Source organism: Thermobia domestica, chromosome 5 (genome assembly GCF_964235325.1).
Source record: "Thermobia domestica chromosome 5, izTheDome1.hap1.1, whole genome shotgun sequence".
Classification (NCBI taxonomy): Eukaryota; Metazoa; Arthropoda; class Insecta; order Zygentoma; family Lepismatidae; genus Thermobia; species Thermobia domestica.
Genome location: NC_137458.1, coordinates 67091455 through 67109439, shown reverse-complemented (window position 1 = coordinate 67109439; position 17985 = coordinate 67091455). Strand labels below are relative to the sequence as shown.

The 17985-nt window shown below is 35.8% G+C and overlaps 1 protein-coding gene across 2 annotated transcripts in view; it reads left to right on the top strand.

Annotated features, from left to right (window-relative positions):
* Positions 1-6789, top strand: part of LOC145685945 (uncharacterized) — an 84892-nt gene extending 78103 nt beyond the window's left edge. For both annotated transcript variants that reach the window (XM_081758722.1, XM_081758723.1), the window contains exon 12: positions 4223-6789. In XM_081758722.1, the coding sequence (XP_081614848.1) occupies positions 4223-5365 (1143 nt within the window). In that variant the 3' untranslated portion in view covers positions 5366-6789. The remainder of the gene's footprint in view (positions 1-4222) is intronic.
* The last annotated feature ends 11196 nt before the right edge of the window (positions 6790-17985 follow it).

Below are 17985 nucleotides of genomic sequence, written 5' to 3'. Positions count from 1 at the left end.
TTGAAGCTACGGTACTTTTACGATGTGATTGAGTAAGTAGGCAAAATCATCACTAGAATATAAATTCTTTGCGCAGGTTTGATCCAGAATGATTCTGAACTATACTGTGTTGTATAGATTAAAGGTAAAGAGAGAAAAAGTGTGACTGGGTTAGGAATTGAACCTGGGTTTCCATCTTTTACATCTCGGTGCAAGTTTAAGACCAACAACAAAGAAAAGTGTTTTGAATCCAAATTGTGCTGCACCGTATCTACTTGTAGTCCGCCAGTGTGCATCATAAATGCATACAGAATATCAGATTTTTCGTAATTATAATGAAGATTTGAATTGATTGCTATTTCTGTTTTTGTGCTGAATAAAATTTGTCATGATCCTGCATGTGTTGGTGGTTGGCTGGGAGAACTTCCCTCTTCTTTCATCCACTAGTCTGTCAACCCATTCTTGAATGCTGTCTTCACTAGCATTATCCTCCAGAAACTGTGTTTTGTACAATCCGCGGCAAAAAAACCTGCAACATGGGGATGTAAGTTTATTGTGAAACTACGCCTAACAGCACAGGGAATGAACATAACGTTTGAGTGGAACGAATCACGCCAGGATAAACCTCGGCCTCCTTCCGTGCACACTTATTTTGGAGCAAAAGACTTCGTCATTTCACAATAAACTTATATGCTCATGTTGCAGGTTTTTTTTGCCGCGGATTGTACCAGTATCAGCCCTCCATAATCAGTCTATTTTCGCAATAGTACTTACTCTTCAGTAAAATTGCATATGAATGCTATTTGTGACAAGATCATATCTAGGTGACACTCAATTCCTTGGTATACCAAAGAAACTAAGTTTTCCTGAGTTGTTAAAGTTGTTTAAATTAGGATGCAAGGCAGCGCTATATGGCAGAGCTGGAGAAAATAAAGGCTGTTGAAAGAGAAAGTCAAGTGCAGAGCAAGACGAAAGAGATAAATGAAAATGTACAGCAGCTGCAGAGAAAGAAAAGGAAATTGATGGAAACAAGTGAAGCTTCAGAGACTGATGCTTTACTTTTAGTGATAAAGTCAAATGCTACCTGTAGAGTAGCCTCGCTGAAGAGGAAAGAAATTATGTCTATAGATGAAGAAATCACACAACTCCATACTCAGTTGAAAAACTTGTAATATAAGCCTTTTTTTTCCCCCCCTAATTATATCTACCATACTGTCACGAAGATGCCATGAACGAAAAATAGATTTTTGTTTGTAAATTTGTTCGGTACACAATTAAAATGATGTAGAAAGAATGAAAATACATATGCTGCATGTGGGCGGATCGGGTGGATATAAGGGGAGTTGGGAGGCAAAAGAAAGAAAAAAAAAACGCTCCGCTTCGCGTATTTAATTATTGTGTATTAATACTGTATTTGCATTAATATTCACTACATAAGCTACTGTACTTCTCATTTCACTGTTGAGAGTTTTGAACCTACAGTTGCAATCCTGTTATACCTTCCTGGAAAATTGGTGATTTGTCCCGGAAACGCTCTGGAAATTTTTTTGGGAAGAGAGTGGGAACTCTGAATAAAATGGTGTTTGGGTTCCATGCTCACATTATGCGAGCAAATTCTACAGTATTTGAGAACAGGTTCATATCGTGTTACAGTAAAACTATTCGTCAAAGCCTGGTCTTTTATGTCAAACTATAAATATACTCTCGCTGGTTCTGTAAAGCTTAGCAGCGACAGCTCTCTCTCCAAGACCAAGTCTAAAATGCAAAATGTTATCAAGAGCCCACCGCTCATTTAACAACTTATTTCCAGGTCTATTTCGTTGCTTGTCTGGAGTTTTTTATTCATTTACCAACGTTTCCTGTTCAGATTATGCATGACCACCTACACGTCCTCCCATGTTGTATACCTTAAAAGTCACAAGCATTTTTTTTTTTAAAAGTAATATCTGATATGTCAGTCTCCGTACTGTCTGCTGCCGTGTCAGCTTATCAAGTTGGTGCAGGCGATAGTTCAGTCCAACTATGTGCAACAACTAGTCCTGGCCTACTGAACCCTTTCATCCGGCTCGCAATTATTGAAAATTTATTTTTTACATAATTTTAAGCTGAATTAAATTTTTCATGGACAACTTATTTCCACCATGAAAGCCTCCGCGTTGAAACATCCAGTCTGCCGCCGAACATTGAAAGAGAGATGGTAGGGATGGTTCAGAATATTAAGGGTCAATTTTCCCACTAAAATGGTAACAACATATTTCTTCTCTAGTTTAGTAAATATATACTTTGGTTAGTGATAACGGTTTGTGTGCTCCTGTGATGATAGTGTACGGTGAGCAAGTTTCTTTAATGTGGCTATCCAATTCTTATGAAAATATTATACATTGTTTCGTACGGTCCTCGACGCCAGTAAGTCCTTTGTGATTGGTCTACCTCCTGTCCCAACTTGAAGATGCCCAGTTTATACAGTGCGACAATTAGGAAACAAGGTTTTTTTTTTTTTTTTCTGAGAAGTTAGTTTTGGGATGAAATTTTTTCATAAGAGGTGACTCTTGTGTATGAGGTTGGGCACACATGCAGAAATTTACAGCTCTGCCGGTTATGAGTGTGGCGCTAAGTTATAGATTGATATTGTGATACCTTATCACTGTTTCAGCAATGGAACAAAAAGCGAATATCAGGTTGTTCTTGCGCACTTAGGTAGAACCCCAACGGAAACTTTTGAGGTGTTGAAAAAGATGTAAGACTTTTTTTTTTTTTTTTTTTTTTTTTTTTTTTTTTTTTGTTAAGCGATGCTCAAAATATTGGTGAAGTTGGAGGATCAGGGAGCAGAGTTAAATTTTCAACATTGGGAGGTGGGCAGATGTAAGGCTTATTCTGGGGGTACATCAATTTCATCTCATTTTCCTTTGTGACAATCGGATACAAGTCATAACTCTTTTTTTTTTTTTTTTTCAAAAAAAAAAACATTTCAAATCGGATTATTGGGGAACATGTCCCCCTCTTCCCCCGGGATTTGCGCCAGTGTTACCACATATCACTCAATTGAAAACTGTTAGGCGACCTGTAGCGTTGGGATACCAAAGTTGGAATTTTAGTAAGGATTGTAGGGGAATTGTTTTAAATTTGGCAGTGAATAATAGCTTTCTTCCATGTGTTCATTAAAATGATTGAGGGTTTCAGTTTTAATCACGTGAACAATGAATCAATTGAATTTAACATCAGTATAAAATACGACTTGTGTAAACTATGATAAATTCAAGTTTAAAGCAGTTGCAAGCCTCACTTATGCCTATAATTGTCTGTAAATAGCAGTTGCTTCATGTGTACCCGTTCTAAAAGTGTAGGTGAAGTCATAAGTGTTTTGTTAAAGTCATAAGTGTTCAGAAGATAACTGTAACTAAAATTTTTATTGTTCAAAGCAGTCGTAGGTTAAACCACTACCTTAGATGATTATCACCATGTGAGATAGAAATTCATTTTACATTCAGAAGCGATCAGTACGAGAAAAGCAAACAGTTCAGAGTTTGCTACCAGAGTAAAATGTAGGATGGTAAACACACACAATTTACTGTTAGTATAGAATGTGTCTATCATTGTGAGTCCACTGGGTTTTATTGTACGTCATTTGTGGTAGTGAGGTTATATAGGATGCGTGGCATAGATATGGAATGACCTGATTTTAATCGAAGTATAGCAACACTTTTCGATATTTTGAATTGCAGACGTATAGTAGTCGAATTGGTATCACTTTGCCAAAGATAGTGGGTCTTGATGATAACATGTTCTGTGTTCGAAGCCGAAGCTATATTATATTATTGATATATGACGTACGGTTGCAGCGCTCCAATTTGGTGGTAAAGATTTAAGATTCATACTGTTCGCTTCATACTGTATGTTCCAAATACTCAGTCTTTCTGGTAGTTGACTCTACGCTCCAATTTGATGGTTACAACAACTAGGTACTTTGTTTCGAATTGTTATGCTCTATATCTGTTTATTCGCTTTAGCTGCAAAGGTCAAATGACAGATAACTGATACGTATTTGTATTCATGATTTACATTGAAACTTGTGCAAGACACTATGGTATAAAATTACAAAGTTTAAGTAAGCAATTGACAGGACTAAAAGTCAACCCTAATAATGTACCAAGAGAAAATAACAAGTAGAAAATTAATTTAACTTAATAAAACGGATTGAGATACGGTAAAGTGTTTTAATAAGAACATCTATTTTCTGTTCTAGATGCTGGTTTCTATGGTTGGAAGAAGGTACATTTTCCCTATAAAGTTACGCCATCCGTCACGATCACATATTGTTGATGATTTGAGTGAAGAACTACGCCGTGATTCAAGAAAACAGTACGTTTCATCCCCTGACAGCAGTGACAGGTTTGATCACAATACTAGGAAGAACCACACACTCAGTAGCAGCGGAAATTCGAATGTGAACTCTCAAGTGTTAAGTCCAAATTTTTCAGACATGTTAAGTAAGAAACCTTGTGAAAAGAATGCAAGTTTAGTGGGTGAAACTGCACCGCCTCAGTCAAGTCGTAACCCGGGACAAAACTTCGTTGAAGAAGTTAACAAAGCGCGAAGAAGGAGAAAGAAACCTCTTACTCTTAGAACCGTTGCATATCGTTCCAAAGTTATGCGAGCAGCGAAGGCTAGGGAACGATTATCCGAAATGAATGGAGTAACAGCAACAGGAAAAGAAAATGAGCATATTGAACAAGCAAAGGCAGTATCTAGAACGTCTGCAGTAAAATACAACACTGAAACGACTGCTGAAAATAGTAATACGTCGTTAGAAGTAAAATCAGACAATGTCTCATCTTATACTAGAGGAAAGCTACATAGGTTAAAAATACAGGATTCGTCTGTTAATAAGAGTAGAAGAAAGAAACAAAGAATTCCGCGTTGGAAGAAAGGCTTATTGCCGAAACGACGAAATAAGAACAAAATCGTCGAGTCAGTGTTGGCAGATTTATCGCGTCAGAATAAAAAATTAAATAACGTTCCATGTGAAGACGTTACTTCTGGAAATCATTCCAAAGCTGCGAATAATATAGCGTCTGCACAAAGTAGTATTAGCAGTGGGTGCAGTATTCAGAATGACAAAAAGTTGATTATGAGTGCAGAAAAGAATGGAGCTGAGTTAGTAGCTGATACGTGTTTGAAAGAAGGTGAACTTGAAATTTCGTTTTACAATAACTCGTCCACAGACGACGAAGAAAGAAAACAAAATTGTTTGGTGAAAATGAAAGCGGCTGCTCTAGTAGCTCGAAAGTTTAGACCTCCGTCAAAATTAGAAATTCAGCAAAGAAAATTGTTGCGGAAGTTACAGTCAGCATCTAAGTATAGATGTATGACATGTCCCGATGTATAGATCTTAGGTCACTAAAGTCTTTAAATTATCATCCAGTGAGTTCATTTTTATTATTAAACGAATTCTTTACATTTATTTTTGCCAGTTGTGATTTAATATCTCTTATATATAAGCAGATACTAAAAATCGCTAATGCTTCTCTATTATTTCTGACTAGCTTGAAACGCATTAAAATCAGTTCGTGATGCCGAGTGGTGTGTATGTGTGATGTTTTGTGCTTACATATGCCATTAGTTAATATAACATGTTCGTATAGAACTAAATGATTTTGTATTGTGTAAACACGCCTTTATTATTTTTATAAGAATAATTCCATTACTTTTGGACAGTTTTTAATAGCTTAGATTAAACACTGTACTGTATGTAAAGCACATTTAAGAATATAGACCTTGTAAATGTAAGAAATAGAGTTTACTATGTATAAGCATTTAGTTGATTGATAGATTTATATATGAAATGCATCCTGAATTTGATATATTTTTCTGGGACTTTCGGATCAATTTTTATTATTTTTTTAAGAGTGAGTACTTCTTACAATCTGTTACTTAATTTGTAAATATTTAAAATCTGTGAATTATTGTCACCAAATCGAGTAAGAAAACATGAAACCTTCAGGATTAAGACATCACTACTGAGCAGCTGCTTTTACCGAAATTAAAATTCTGCCAATATTGACTATTTCGTCTGTGGGGAAGAAAGTTTTCACAGAGTTCGCAATCCGGTGTACAGAGAACACTTAACACCCAATTTCCAGAAGTTTGTATGAAATACTTACATGAAGAGAGAACATACTCAGGGTATACTTGAATTTTTAAAATTTGCAGATCCCCCAACTCATCCCGCCATAAATTGATTACTAATGAAGTTAATTTTAGAATAATTGGTGGTATGGCTATTAGAACTACTCAATTTTTAGACATATTCGAAAAATTCACATACGTTAAGTTCTAGAAGATTGGAATGATAAAATTCAATGTAATCGAGAATTTCAGATCTCGATACACTTCTATTAGCAGCTCATCCTAAGAATGAAGTATTATAATATTTTGATATTGTCATCCGTTATTTTTGTATCATAGTATTTGTAAATTATTTAAACCTGACTGCTATGAGGGGTCCGAAGAAGCATACGTTATTATTCTTTTGTAACAGAAGTGTGGAGTTGCAAAGTTACTCTTTGTCCTTGATATGTACATATATCGGTGCAAGAAAATAAATGCAAATTCATATGTGTATGAGTTGTACGTACGTATGTATGTGTGGGTGTGTGCGTGTGTATATTTTATAATTTTCCTTTGTAGTTGCTCGGCAGAAAGAGCAAGCTTTTTTTTTTCTTCTTCTTCGAGTTCATACCGTGTGTATCTATACTTGTAACTTTGTTGACGCAGCATTTCGTTCAGTCCAATAAATGTTTTTAAAACAAATATTTCAGATCTTTTATTAAGCCATATTTAAATTGAATAATATTACTGTGTAATGGTGTGCAGTCAGTAACAAAATATTCGTGTAAAATAAAAGGTATGTATACCGTTCAGCTTCAAGATTTAAGTTAACAGGTTTGTGTGTAAGGCGTATTTTCGATGATAACTACGAACTAGTGATGCCATCGAATGAATGGTTTCCACCGAGGGCATATTCGTACGTGGACAATACGAACGTAGTAAGCATCTTCCACGAACACTGAAGATTCCTGTATCCATCGTGAACTAGCTGTTAGTTTAATTCAAAACAACGCAAGTGGAAATTGTTCGGCTACATTTAGCACTCCGTGGACCAAGGATACAATAATAGGGGGCTACAAAACTAGTACACACCACCATCGCAAAGTAAGTCGTCAGATAATTATCAGTATTTTTGCCAGCAAAACTATTATATAGGACAACTGTCAGGCGGTAATTACATTTTACCTCAGAGAGTATTGCCAGTTGAAAACGGTAAGCAACAGAGATTGTAGAACGACCTGTGAGTACTTGGTATCATTATTTCAGATGTCCTTTGTTCGGTTTCCATAGCGATTGCACCCAACCATCAAACACAGTGAATGTCTTGTACAATGTTAGCATTGGAAACATTACTCTATTGTAGACGGGTCTTCTTTCAGTATTCATAGGTGCATTACTGCACAAGGTGAGATGTTCATAGAAAACGGCGTTCCGTGTTGTACTGTCCAAGAGACTCAAGATAGATTAAGAAGACATACAGTAGTAAGATTCCATGAACAAGTCACTGATGTGGTATAAACATAGAACATGTCCAAACTTGGTCGATGTCAATGAAACAAGGTCCTCGGAAAAACCTTTTAGCTCAGAGCTTAAGTATTCGCGTACCATGTGGGTAAACATGCCATAAATGGAAATAACATTTTTGTGCCAACTTGATTAAAGCTGGAGTATGTTCATATAGTAGCTTGTTACTTAAAGGGCTATAGTTTAAGGATCGAAAATAAATTTCTCGATCTATTCAGCAATATTGAATTTTTTCTTCCATGCATAGACAGTATATTAAAGTAAATACAAGCTTGAAGCATATTACGTCAGGTCTCTAAATATTAAATCTGTATAAAATAACTTTTGTTGCTGGTTGTACCATTACAGTCCACTACGTTCGTGGACTGAACGTAGTGGTGTACTGCAGCTGATAAAGTGACGTCCTGGATGAAAGAGTGAAGTTCGTATGTCGACCCAGCAAGAGGCAGGTGTGTGCATAGTGTAAAACAGACGTACTGTCTGCTGTGAAAGGAGTTTGAATGCGCCGTGGCAGACTTGGAGAATGTCGCAGTTTGAGCAAAGGGCAAACATCAAGTTCTGCCAAAAACTAGGTAAATCCGCTACAGAAATGATGCAAATGATCAAGTAACTGTACGGTGACAACGCCGTCTGACGCAGTTCTGTGTTTAAGTGGCACCAACGGTTTGCGGAAGGGAGAAACAGTTTGAAGGATGATGAACGTACTGGTCGGTCAACAACAGTCCGAACTGAACGCAACATCGAAGATGTTGCATTGGTAGTGCGCGCTAACCGTTCCGTCGGTAGACGACATCGCAGCAGTATTACGGATCAGCCATAGTACGTGTCACAACATTCTGACGGATGACTTGAACATGTCTCTGGTTACTCAGCACCGTATGCCACGCATACTGATACAAGATCAACGTGAAAACCGGATGACCATTTACGGTGACCTGATCAGTAGTGCTGACGCTGATGGAACGTTTCTGAAGTGGATAATAACAGGAGAATGAACATGGTGTTCCCTGTACGATCCACACTAACGAGACAAGCAGCCACCTGGAAATCGCCATCATTCCCAAAACCGAGACAAGTCAAGTCAAAAGGAAAGTGATGTTTGAACTGTTTTTCAACTTGCAGGAAATTCATCCCACAAGGAGCAATTACACAGCGCTGCAAATGAAAACAATCTGAACGTTGTTTTCGTTTTGATAGGTGAATTTAATAGTTCTTGACTCACTGATTCTGAAAATGAAGTCCGGTTTTTCTCATCACCCTAGGTTTTTCCGCAAATTGACTTGGAAAATCCAACTCAATACAACCCTACATCTCTACTATTCTAGTATAATCTCTCATCTTGCTTCTCACTTATTTGATCAACATTTTCTGGAACGTAATCCAGATGTCAATGTAAGACATGTATCTTAATACTCAAGTCGCATCCAAATTCTTGAGATTTCAACAACGTAGTTTCTACAATGTTCTTATAATCTGGACTTTTGTAGTTACCGAGAAAATTCTATTACACTTTTGAATACCACCCAGGCATCTCTCTCAGCTGGATTCATTGTTGCTTTAAAATCTCTGTTTTCCATAAATTTTCGTATTTCGGGGCCAATAAATCTGCCTTCTTTCCCTTTTCCACAGGATAAGGATGGAAATGTATTATATATAAACCTGAAACATTGTCCCTGTTTGTCAAGTGCTTTCACAAATTGTTTAATGAGTTCCAACTTAATGTCAAAATTTGGAAGTAATATTTTGTCCTAACGAACTAAACGTTCATGTGCAATATGTTAGATCCTGGATTCCAAAGTACCCATAATGGCCATTCCCTTCTTACCCAAAGCTCACCTCTTGCCCTACTATCCCACTCGCAAATGAAACATAGCATCTAAGTGTATCCAGATTGCTGTCCTAGTAAAATGCCCAAAATCTTGAAATCACCACACACTTCCCACCCATGTTCTTGATATTTAATTTTCTTTGGAATTAATTTCATTGTTTCTTCCATTAAAATCGAATGGACAATATGTACAGATGGGTACTTATTTTCATTGTGTAATAGGACACATTTTAAACTTGTTTTGTTAGAATCAACAAAGTCTCCAGCTAGTGGAAAGTAGAGGAAAACTTAACTTATTGAGCAAATCCAACACATCACAACAGTACACAAGAGATTCTTGTACAAAGTAGGGTGAAAATTGTCTTTGTCTGTACCGGGCAAATGTCGTTCCAGATGCCGGAAGGTTTTGTGAAACCTAGAACTAAGAACTTCTGCTGACTCCTTCCACAGATTTGTCCGGAACCAAATCATTAAGATCATTTTGTGAAAAAGTATAGGCTGAGATAAACCACTAGGCGGTTTAAAGTTATCTTCTATGTCAATTTTCTGGCTTGGCGAATTAGAACCACTAACACACTGTAGCAGTGATGAAGGCTTTGGGATAGGAATGTCTGAACCATGACCCACAAGCCCTATAGCAGGTTAAATATTTGAGTAGAATACCTTCTTATTTCTAGCATTGTTGCCAACAGTTTCACAACAGCAGGAGTAACAATCGTCAGTATGATTCTAGGGTCCATACAAACCATAGAATTCCAAACGGCATTGACATCTCTTTTTCCTTATTCCAATTTCTCAAAGATCCAACAAAAGAACGGCGCACTTCATGTAGAGCCTATGGTTTTAATTGATCACCAAGTTTTATATGAAAATAAGCTTAATATGCTTTTTAAACATTCCGAAGTCATTCCCGTTGTCTCGTAGCAACAAATTCACCGTAAATATAACGAAACATATTCAGACTATATTTACAACCACGACGTGCCATTTCTTCTTTGTCTATAGCACAGGATCAGAGAAGAAGCAAATCCTAATATTACGCAAGCTGATTTGTTCATACGTAAACAAAAAAAAAAAAAAAAAAAAAAATCAATCTATGACCTACAAAAGAATTTATGCCAGAGATTGTCTGAAACATTGTTATCCTCGTTATGCAACTTAATTTGTAGATAAAAATAAATGTCAATTATATGGATTAAATTTGTAACTAATTTTCTTTTTTCGTACCTACATCAGCTGCATAATTGCTTACAGACGCACTGCTGCTATCTAGGGAGCGCTTGATGAACTACAGAGGAAACAGATACTATTAGGTCCGAGCGTAATTAGTGAATTGCTAGTAATTCTAGGGTGATAGGAAAAAAAACTAATGCCAGATTCTGAATGAGCGACCTCAAAAACATGTAATCCACGCGAAATTTTCAAAACAACAATACCCGTGCGTTTCAGTGTTATCAATTAGACTCGCTACGATAAGATCTTTCGCCGCCCACGCGAATCAATTCGTCGTAAGCGTTCTGAACTTCGGTACAGGAAGAACTGGATTTTGCTGCATGACAATACTCCTACACATCGCTTCTCGTCGTCCAGGAGGAACTGGCAGGGCAGCAGATCACCATTTTGCCTCGTCCTCCATATTCACCTGATCTCGCACCATCCGATTTCGATCTCTCTTCCTGCTGGAAACTAAGTTACTTGGACGTCACTTTCATTCTCCCGATATCATTATTGCCACGAAGGATGCTCTACGAGAAATGTCTTTGTAACGCCAACAGTTTTCAAAGGCTCTACGAACTTTGGCAAAAGTGCATCGCTGCCAATGGTGACTATTTTGAAGGTCAGTATGGATCAGTGTCATTGGATTGACTACTAATATTTAATCAACGTGAAGGAAAAGTAATCTCGCATAGACACAAGAAGCAAAATTTTCGTGAAGCAACAAAGCTTCCTTTTAATTGAGATGAGTATATTTCGCCCTCCCAGCAACACTGAAGTACAGAAATCACATATCAATCCTACACTACCATGATAAATCCTCACCTTTTATTAGAAGTGTTTCTGGTTCAAACTCAGATTTTTGGTCGAGCTACGTGTGTCTATGTTTTCTCAATGTTCTCACATTTTCGTGTACTGTATAGTCAGTAACAGAAATAATTGCACCCTGACTCCTATAACTACATTAGGTCGGGTCCAATACTTTTGCTGGTTTCGCAAACGTCTGGACAGATGTAACTCAATTTATACGTAACATTCCAACTAGACGACGACAGATCACTGAAACAGGCTTTTGCTATTCAGTTAATGCACGAAAAAATCATCTCCATTTCAAGATTAATTTCTGTTGTTTGGGTCGTGTTGACCAATGAGAGCCACATATCTAAGGAATAATATAATGCATTATCTACTATGTATACAATTCATTTCACATTGAAAAAATATTTCATACTAACCTCAGATTACTTGTTCAGAAAAGTTAGTGATGGAAATATTGTCTCGTACAAATTGCGTAATACATTGTAAATGGCTTTGGCTTTAGCTTTTTTTTTTTTTTTTTTTTTTGTTTTGTTTTGTTTTGTTTTGTTTAAACTTAGTGTCTATATTTTCTGCCATGAATATGCTTCTGTAATTAAGATTTCGTAGGAAAATGTAGAAACACAGAAGGAACTTTTTAAAGCTTGAAGCGACGCGCTATGGCTGGAAAACGTAAATACAGTAGGAAGTCAAAAATCCGAACTAATTGGGACCACAGGTAGTTCGGTTATTCGAAAATGCCACTCAGGCTTAAATATACTGTACGGTATGTTCTTTTATCGATACAGTGGTTATACAGTACATACAGTAATTACAATACCGTACGTAAGGCTACTTACATTTAATGTTTCTGAAGAACCTGCTCTTACACTAAATTGCACTGTATAGGCTTAACGGAAAATAAAAATATGTATGACAAAAATTACATATGAATGAGCTTTTGTAAAAACTGACTTCAAAGAAAGAAACTTGAATTAGTGTACTGTCACTAGTTTCTAGAGACCGCGTTCGGATTATCGACGTCCTACTGCATATTAAAAAAGAAAAGGTTAATTCAGAGGAGTTCGTGTGGTATACCGGTAGTGTTACAAGCCATAATCCAAAGGTTTTTACTTCGACTCGAGCTCCGTTCCATTTTCTTACTTTTAAACATTTTTTCCTATAAAGCAGGGTGGAAAAAAATCATTATTTTTTTTAAAAAAGATCATTTTCGATGATTTTTTTTTTTTATTTAAATCGATTTTTTTGATTTAAATCAAATTTTTCTTCTCGTATAATACAAGTTGCGAACTTAAGAAAAAGCATTACGAATTAGTGTTAAATGCCAATTATGCAATTTAAGTGAAAGTATTGGGATTGAATTTTGAATTAATTCCCAATCGTTAACCTATATCAATCCCAAACAATGTTTCTGAATTTTAAATTATGGCTTTTTTTTTGGTAAATTATAGACTTTCAGTCAAGCATCATCCCTATTTACCCTAGGATCATGGTTCATACCTCATTCTCTTCAGAATAGAACAGCTTTTAAAACGGTAACATTCACATTTTCCCTATCATGTCCCTGAAGCGGAAAATTTTGAGAGAAGTCGGGACTTTTTCTGATTTTTTTTTTTTTTTTTTTTTTTTTCAAATTTGGATCCTCTCTGGACTCCCCTGTGTTAGCGCACAGATCTCAAAATCAACTGGGAAATACTAAGAGTGTACTAAATGTGTGTGTACAAAATTTCAAGCTTCTATCTTGAATAGTAAGGGCGGAAAAAATATTTAACAATGAGCTAAGAACATCCCCACAATACCTCAGATGACCCGGATGTAATATAGAAGTTTCCTTAGACATCCCTATTTATCCTAGAATTATGATTTGTACATTATTCTCTTCAGAATAAAACAGAGTTTCAAACGGTACCATTCAAATGTCACCATCGTGTAGGTCAGTGGTTCTCAAACTTGTGACCGCGACCTATATTAAATATTAAAACCATTTTGTGGCCCAGCTACTTTTGTTCAAATACACATCGTGATGCATTCCAAACCAATTAAATTTTAAAAGTCACATTTCTAATTTTTCCATAGAAATGTAACTCATAGCTAACAATATTCCCAACACAATGCCCTACCCCGTGACAGATTTTGACTCACCCATTCTCTTTCCATCCTAATTCAGCATCTCTACTGATTGTACAATCAAGAAAGAAAGTATTTTTCCGGAAAGAAAGTATTTTTCCGTTGACAAAATTTCTTTTCCTAATAACTAAACAAAAAATAGCCTATTAGAGTACCGCTTTTGGCAAGTTATTGAGTTATAACTAATCTAAGGATAGTAACAAAAAGATCCAAATTAATACATTTGTTCCCGATTTATTGACAAAAGAAAATTTGTCAACTGTCAAATACTTTCTTTCCCATGTATACAAGGTAGGGCTCTGAGCAATCACTTACTTTTCACCTCTAACAAACGCTTCGAATTTTCATTTCCTGAATGGTACTTACTTTATAACATATGTTTCTGCATCGCGACCCACAAAAACACGGCCCGCGACCCACACCTTGAGAAACACTGGTGTAGGCTATCTGAGGCTGGAAAATCACGAAAAAAGGGATTTTCTGTTAAGAAAATATCCCCTTTTTTACTTTTTACCCCTCTGTACCGCCTCTGTTTAAAGATAAAGATCTGAAACAAATCTGAAAAATACTAAGGGGTGCAGGGAATGAGTGTCCGAAATTTTAAACTTCTAGATGCAACAGTAAGCCCGCGAAAAATACTAAATACCCCAGATTCCCGTATAAAACAGGATCTCAGGTAACAGTTTCCTGAGACATCCCTATTTATCCTAAGATCATGGTTCGTACATCATTCTCTTCAGAATAGAACAGCCTTTCAGATGGTACCATTCATATGTCTCCATCTTAGGCGGGAAAATCGCGAAGAAAGCTATTTTTTGTTAAAAATATCCATTTTTTTTTAATTTTTGCCCCTCTGGACCCCATGTTTTCACGCAGAGATCTGAAATCATCTGAAAAATACTAAGAGTGCACTGGACGAGTGTGCAGAATTTCAGTCTTCTGAATGGAAAATGTAGGCCCGCCAAAAAATAATAAAAATAGGCACAACATTTTTTTTTTTTTTTTAAATTTATGACGCCATCACACCCTATGTCTCAACGCAGAGAGGCGTGAAAGCATATGTAACGTGCTCTACGATGCCTTCAGTCCTGAAAAAACGAAGTAAAAAGCTTTATTGGTACTTTTTTAAATGGAATAATGAAGATTTTATCCTATCACCTAAAAATAGGTGATATAATTTAAAAGGTTAAGCGTTAAGGAAAAAGTACAGCAACGCTTATCAAAGTGACACTTTTTTTCCACAAAAGTTACTGATATTTGGCAGGGACATATTTTAAAGGAAATTGTAACTAATACGTCCTATTATTTGGGAACAAATATATAGACACGCACACAAAAGAATCTTCGTCTTAAATGTCAATGGTGATTTCCCCGTTGGAATAGTTAACGATTTACAATATAAACCCTGTGTTACGAAGAGAAGAAAATAGGATTATCCTGTTACCTGTTCAAAACGGGATTTTCCCTAATCATCCTCTGCATGACACTTGTTTTCATACTGTGCTGTACATACTGTACATCTGAGTCTCATTGTATTATGATTATCATCTTCCATAATCGAAATAACAGAACAGAAACGGGACTTTACTTATTTTCACTTTAAATTATTTCGATTTAAATCAGCGATTTTTATTTAAAAAATCAAGTGATTTAAATCTTGATTTAAATCAGACTGATTTAAATCAATCCACCCTGCTATAAAGTAGAATATGTCTAACACATTAAAATTAATAAGAACTGAAACAGTGTAACGTGCAAGGTAATGTTTTAATTTTTTCTTTAAATGATAAGTTTAATAATGTAAGGTTGTGCTCATGGATTGTTCATCAATATTAAATGCTATTTGGTCTTTAGAATGAAAAAAAAAAAAAAAAATCACGATATGAGTTATCTCGGCCTCTGGAATGGTCATCGAGAATAAGCGACCGTTTCAACAACGTGAACTTATTAATATTTCATTTAAAATTGATGTTTACATCGCCTTAAGAGTTCACCCGATGTCATTCCAACAAACAGTAGTAATTCTTTAACCCTTTCGGACCCAGGTCATTTTTGGCGTTTTCATACATTTCCAGTTAGTCTTACTACTCAAAAATTATTTACCCGATTGATATGGTTAGGGCTTTGCTTTCTAGAAGAGGGATGTGACTATTTTTTGGTGCAAGTTAAATTGCAGTGTTGCCAACGGGAGAGAAATTAGAGGGTGAAAATTTACAAAAAAATCCCTAACCGAATTTCAAGATTTTTGTAGCTGGCAACACTGTTGCCACATGGGTTCAAGTCACCTAAAAAAATCTTTGGTGTGTTGACAAAGTATAGTGAAAACCTGAAGTCGCTGGCTGCCATACAAAGAGAGAAAGAAAAAAATCTTTGTCATCAGACACATGAAATTTTGACACTTTTTACGCTTCAGAAGCAAAAGTCAACAGATATGCTGGGGCTACAGCTTCCCTAATTATCCTATTGAAACTTTTTATGGTGCGTTCTGTAGGCCAAAGAGAAGGCTTTCGGGTAGTGGTACGTTTGTTCCAATGTAGCCAGCAAGCAGGAATAATTGAGGGGGAAAAAGGGAAATTTTCCGATTTCTTTTATATCTAAAATCGGGAATTATTATTATTATTATTTTTTTTTTTTTTTTGGCTGGAAATACTGCCACCAGACAGGCGCAAACTGATAGAAATATGCAGAGAAAGAAAATATTTCATAGTAGCATTTATTGATATTGAAAAGGCATATGATACAGTCAAGAGAAAGATACTATGGGAAGTAATGGAAAACATAGGAATATCAAAGAAATGTATTATGCTCCTTAAGGAACTACATATATAAGGATAACAAATACAGATATGATATGGGAAACACAAAATCAAAATGGATAAACAGTAACAAAGGTTTGAAACAAGGATGTCCTATATCACCATTTCTATTTCTGATATACATACACGAAGTGGAAGAAGCATTGATCAAAATAAACAGAGGGATAGAATTAAGATTGCAAGGAAAAGAAAAAGTAAGAAAAATCCCTGGCACTCTATATGCAGACGATGTGACATTGATGTGTAATAATATTGAAGACATTAAGGAAATGTTAGAAACAGTAGTTAGGAAAGGAGAAGAAATTGGTTTAAAAATAAATGAAGAAACAAGAATTTTAGGAATGATCAAAAAAAAAATGGATCAAAAGATTGCGATCTTGGCCAATAATTAGATGCTGGGTCAGGAGCCACAAAATTTTTGAACGGCCTCTAGATAAATCGAGTTTCCGTATATTTTACGGAATAAGCACATCACACTTGAGTTAAGTGGTAGTTTTGGTTTGGCTGCATTATATATAGTTCTCGAGATATAGGGCGTACAAGAAAATACTTGATTGAAAGAAATATATTGGATTTTTTGGATCAGGGACCACAAAATTTTTGAATGGACCCTAAATCGAAATTTCATATTTTTTTTTTTTTTTTTACGGAATAAGCACACAATACTGAGTTAAGTGATAGTTTTGCTTTGGCTACAGTACATGTAGTTATCGAGATATAAGGCGCACAAGAAAATTTGTAATTGAATGAAATATATTGGATTTTTTGGATCAGGGACCACAAAAATTTTGAATGGTTCCTAAATCGAGATTTCATATTTTTTACGGAATAAGCACACCATACTGAGTTAAGTGGTAGTTTTGCTTTGGCTACAGTATATGTAGTTATCGAGATATAAGGCGTACAAGATGCTTTGTAATTGAATGAAAAATATTGGAAATGAGGGACCACAAAAATTTCGGATGGCCCCTAAATCGAGTTTTCGTATTTTTCTCGGAATAAGCACATCATACTGAGTTAAGTGGTAGTTTTGGTTTGGATACACTATATGCAGTTCTCCAGATACAAGACGTACAAGAAAACGTTTGGTTAAATGAAATATATTGGATTTTTTGGATCAGGGGCCATAAAAGTTTTAAATGCTCCCTAAATCGAGATTTCGTATTTTTTACGGAATAAGGACATCATAATGAGTTAAGTGGTAGTTTTGGTTTGGCTGCACTATATGTAGTTCTCGAGATATGAGGTGTACAAGAAAATATTTGATTGAATGAAATATATTGGATTTTTTGGATGAGGGACCACAAAAATTCTGAATGGACCCTAAATCGAGATTTCATATTTTTTGCGGAATAAGCACATAATACTGAGTTAAGTGGTAGGTTTGGTTTGGTCTACTATACGTATTTCTCCAGATATAAGGCCTACAAGAAAATTTCTGTCTGAAATATATTGGATCTTTTGATCCAAAAAGCAAGTTCATGGTTTTTAGTGGAGACATAGAGCATCAAAATATACAAGCAGGAAACATAGTAATAAACAGGACTGAAAAAAAATATAGAATTTTTAGGA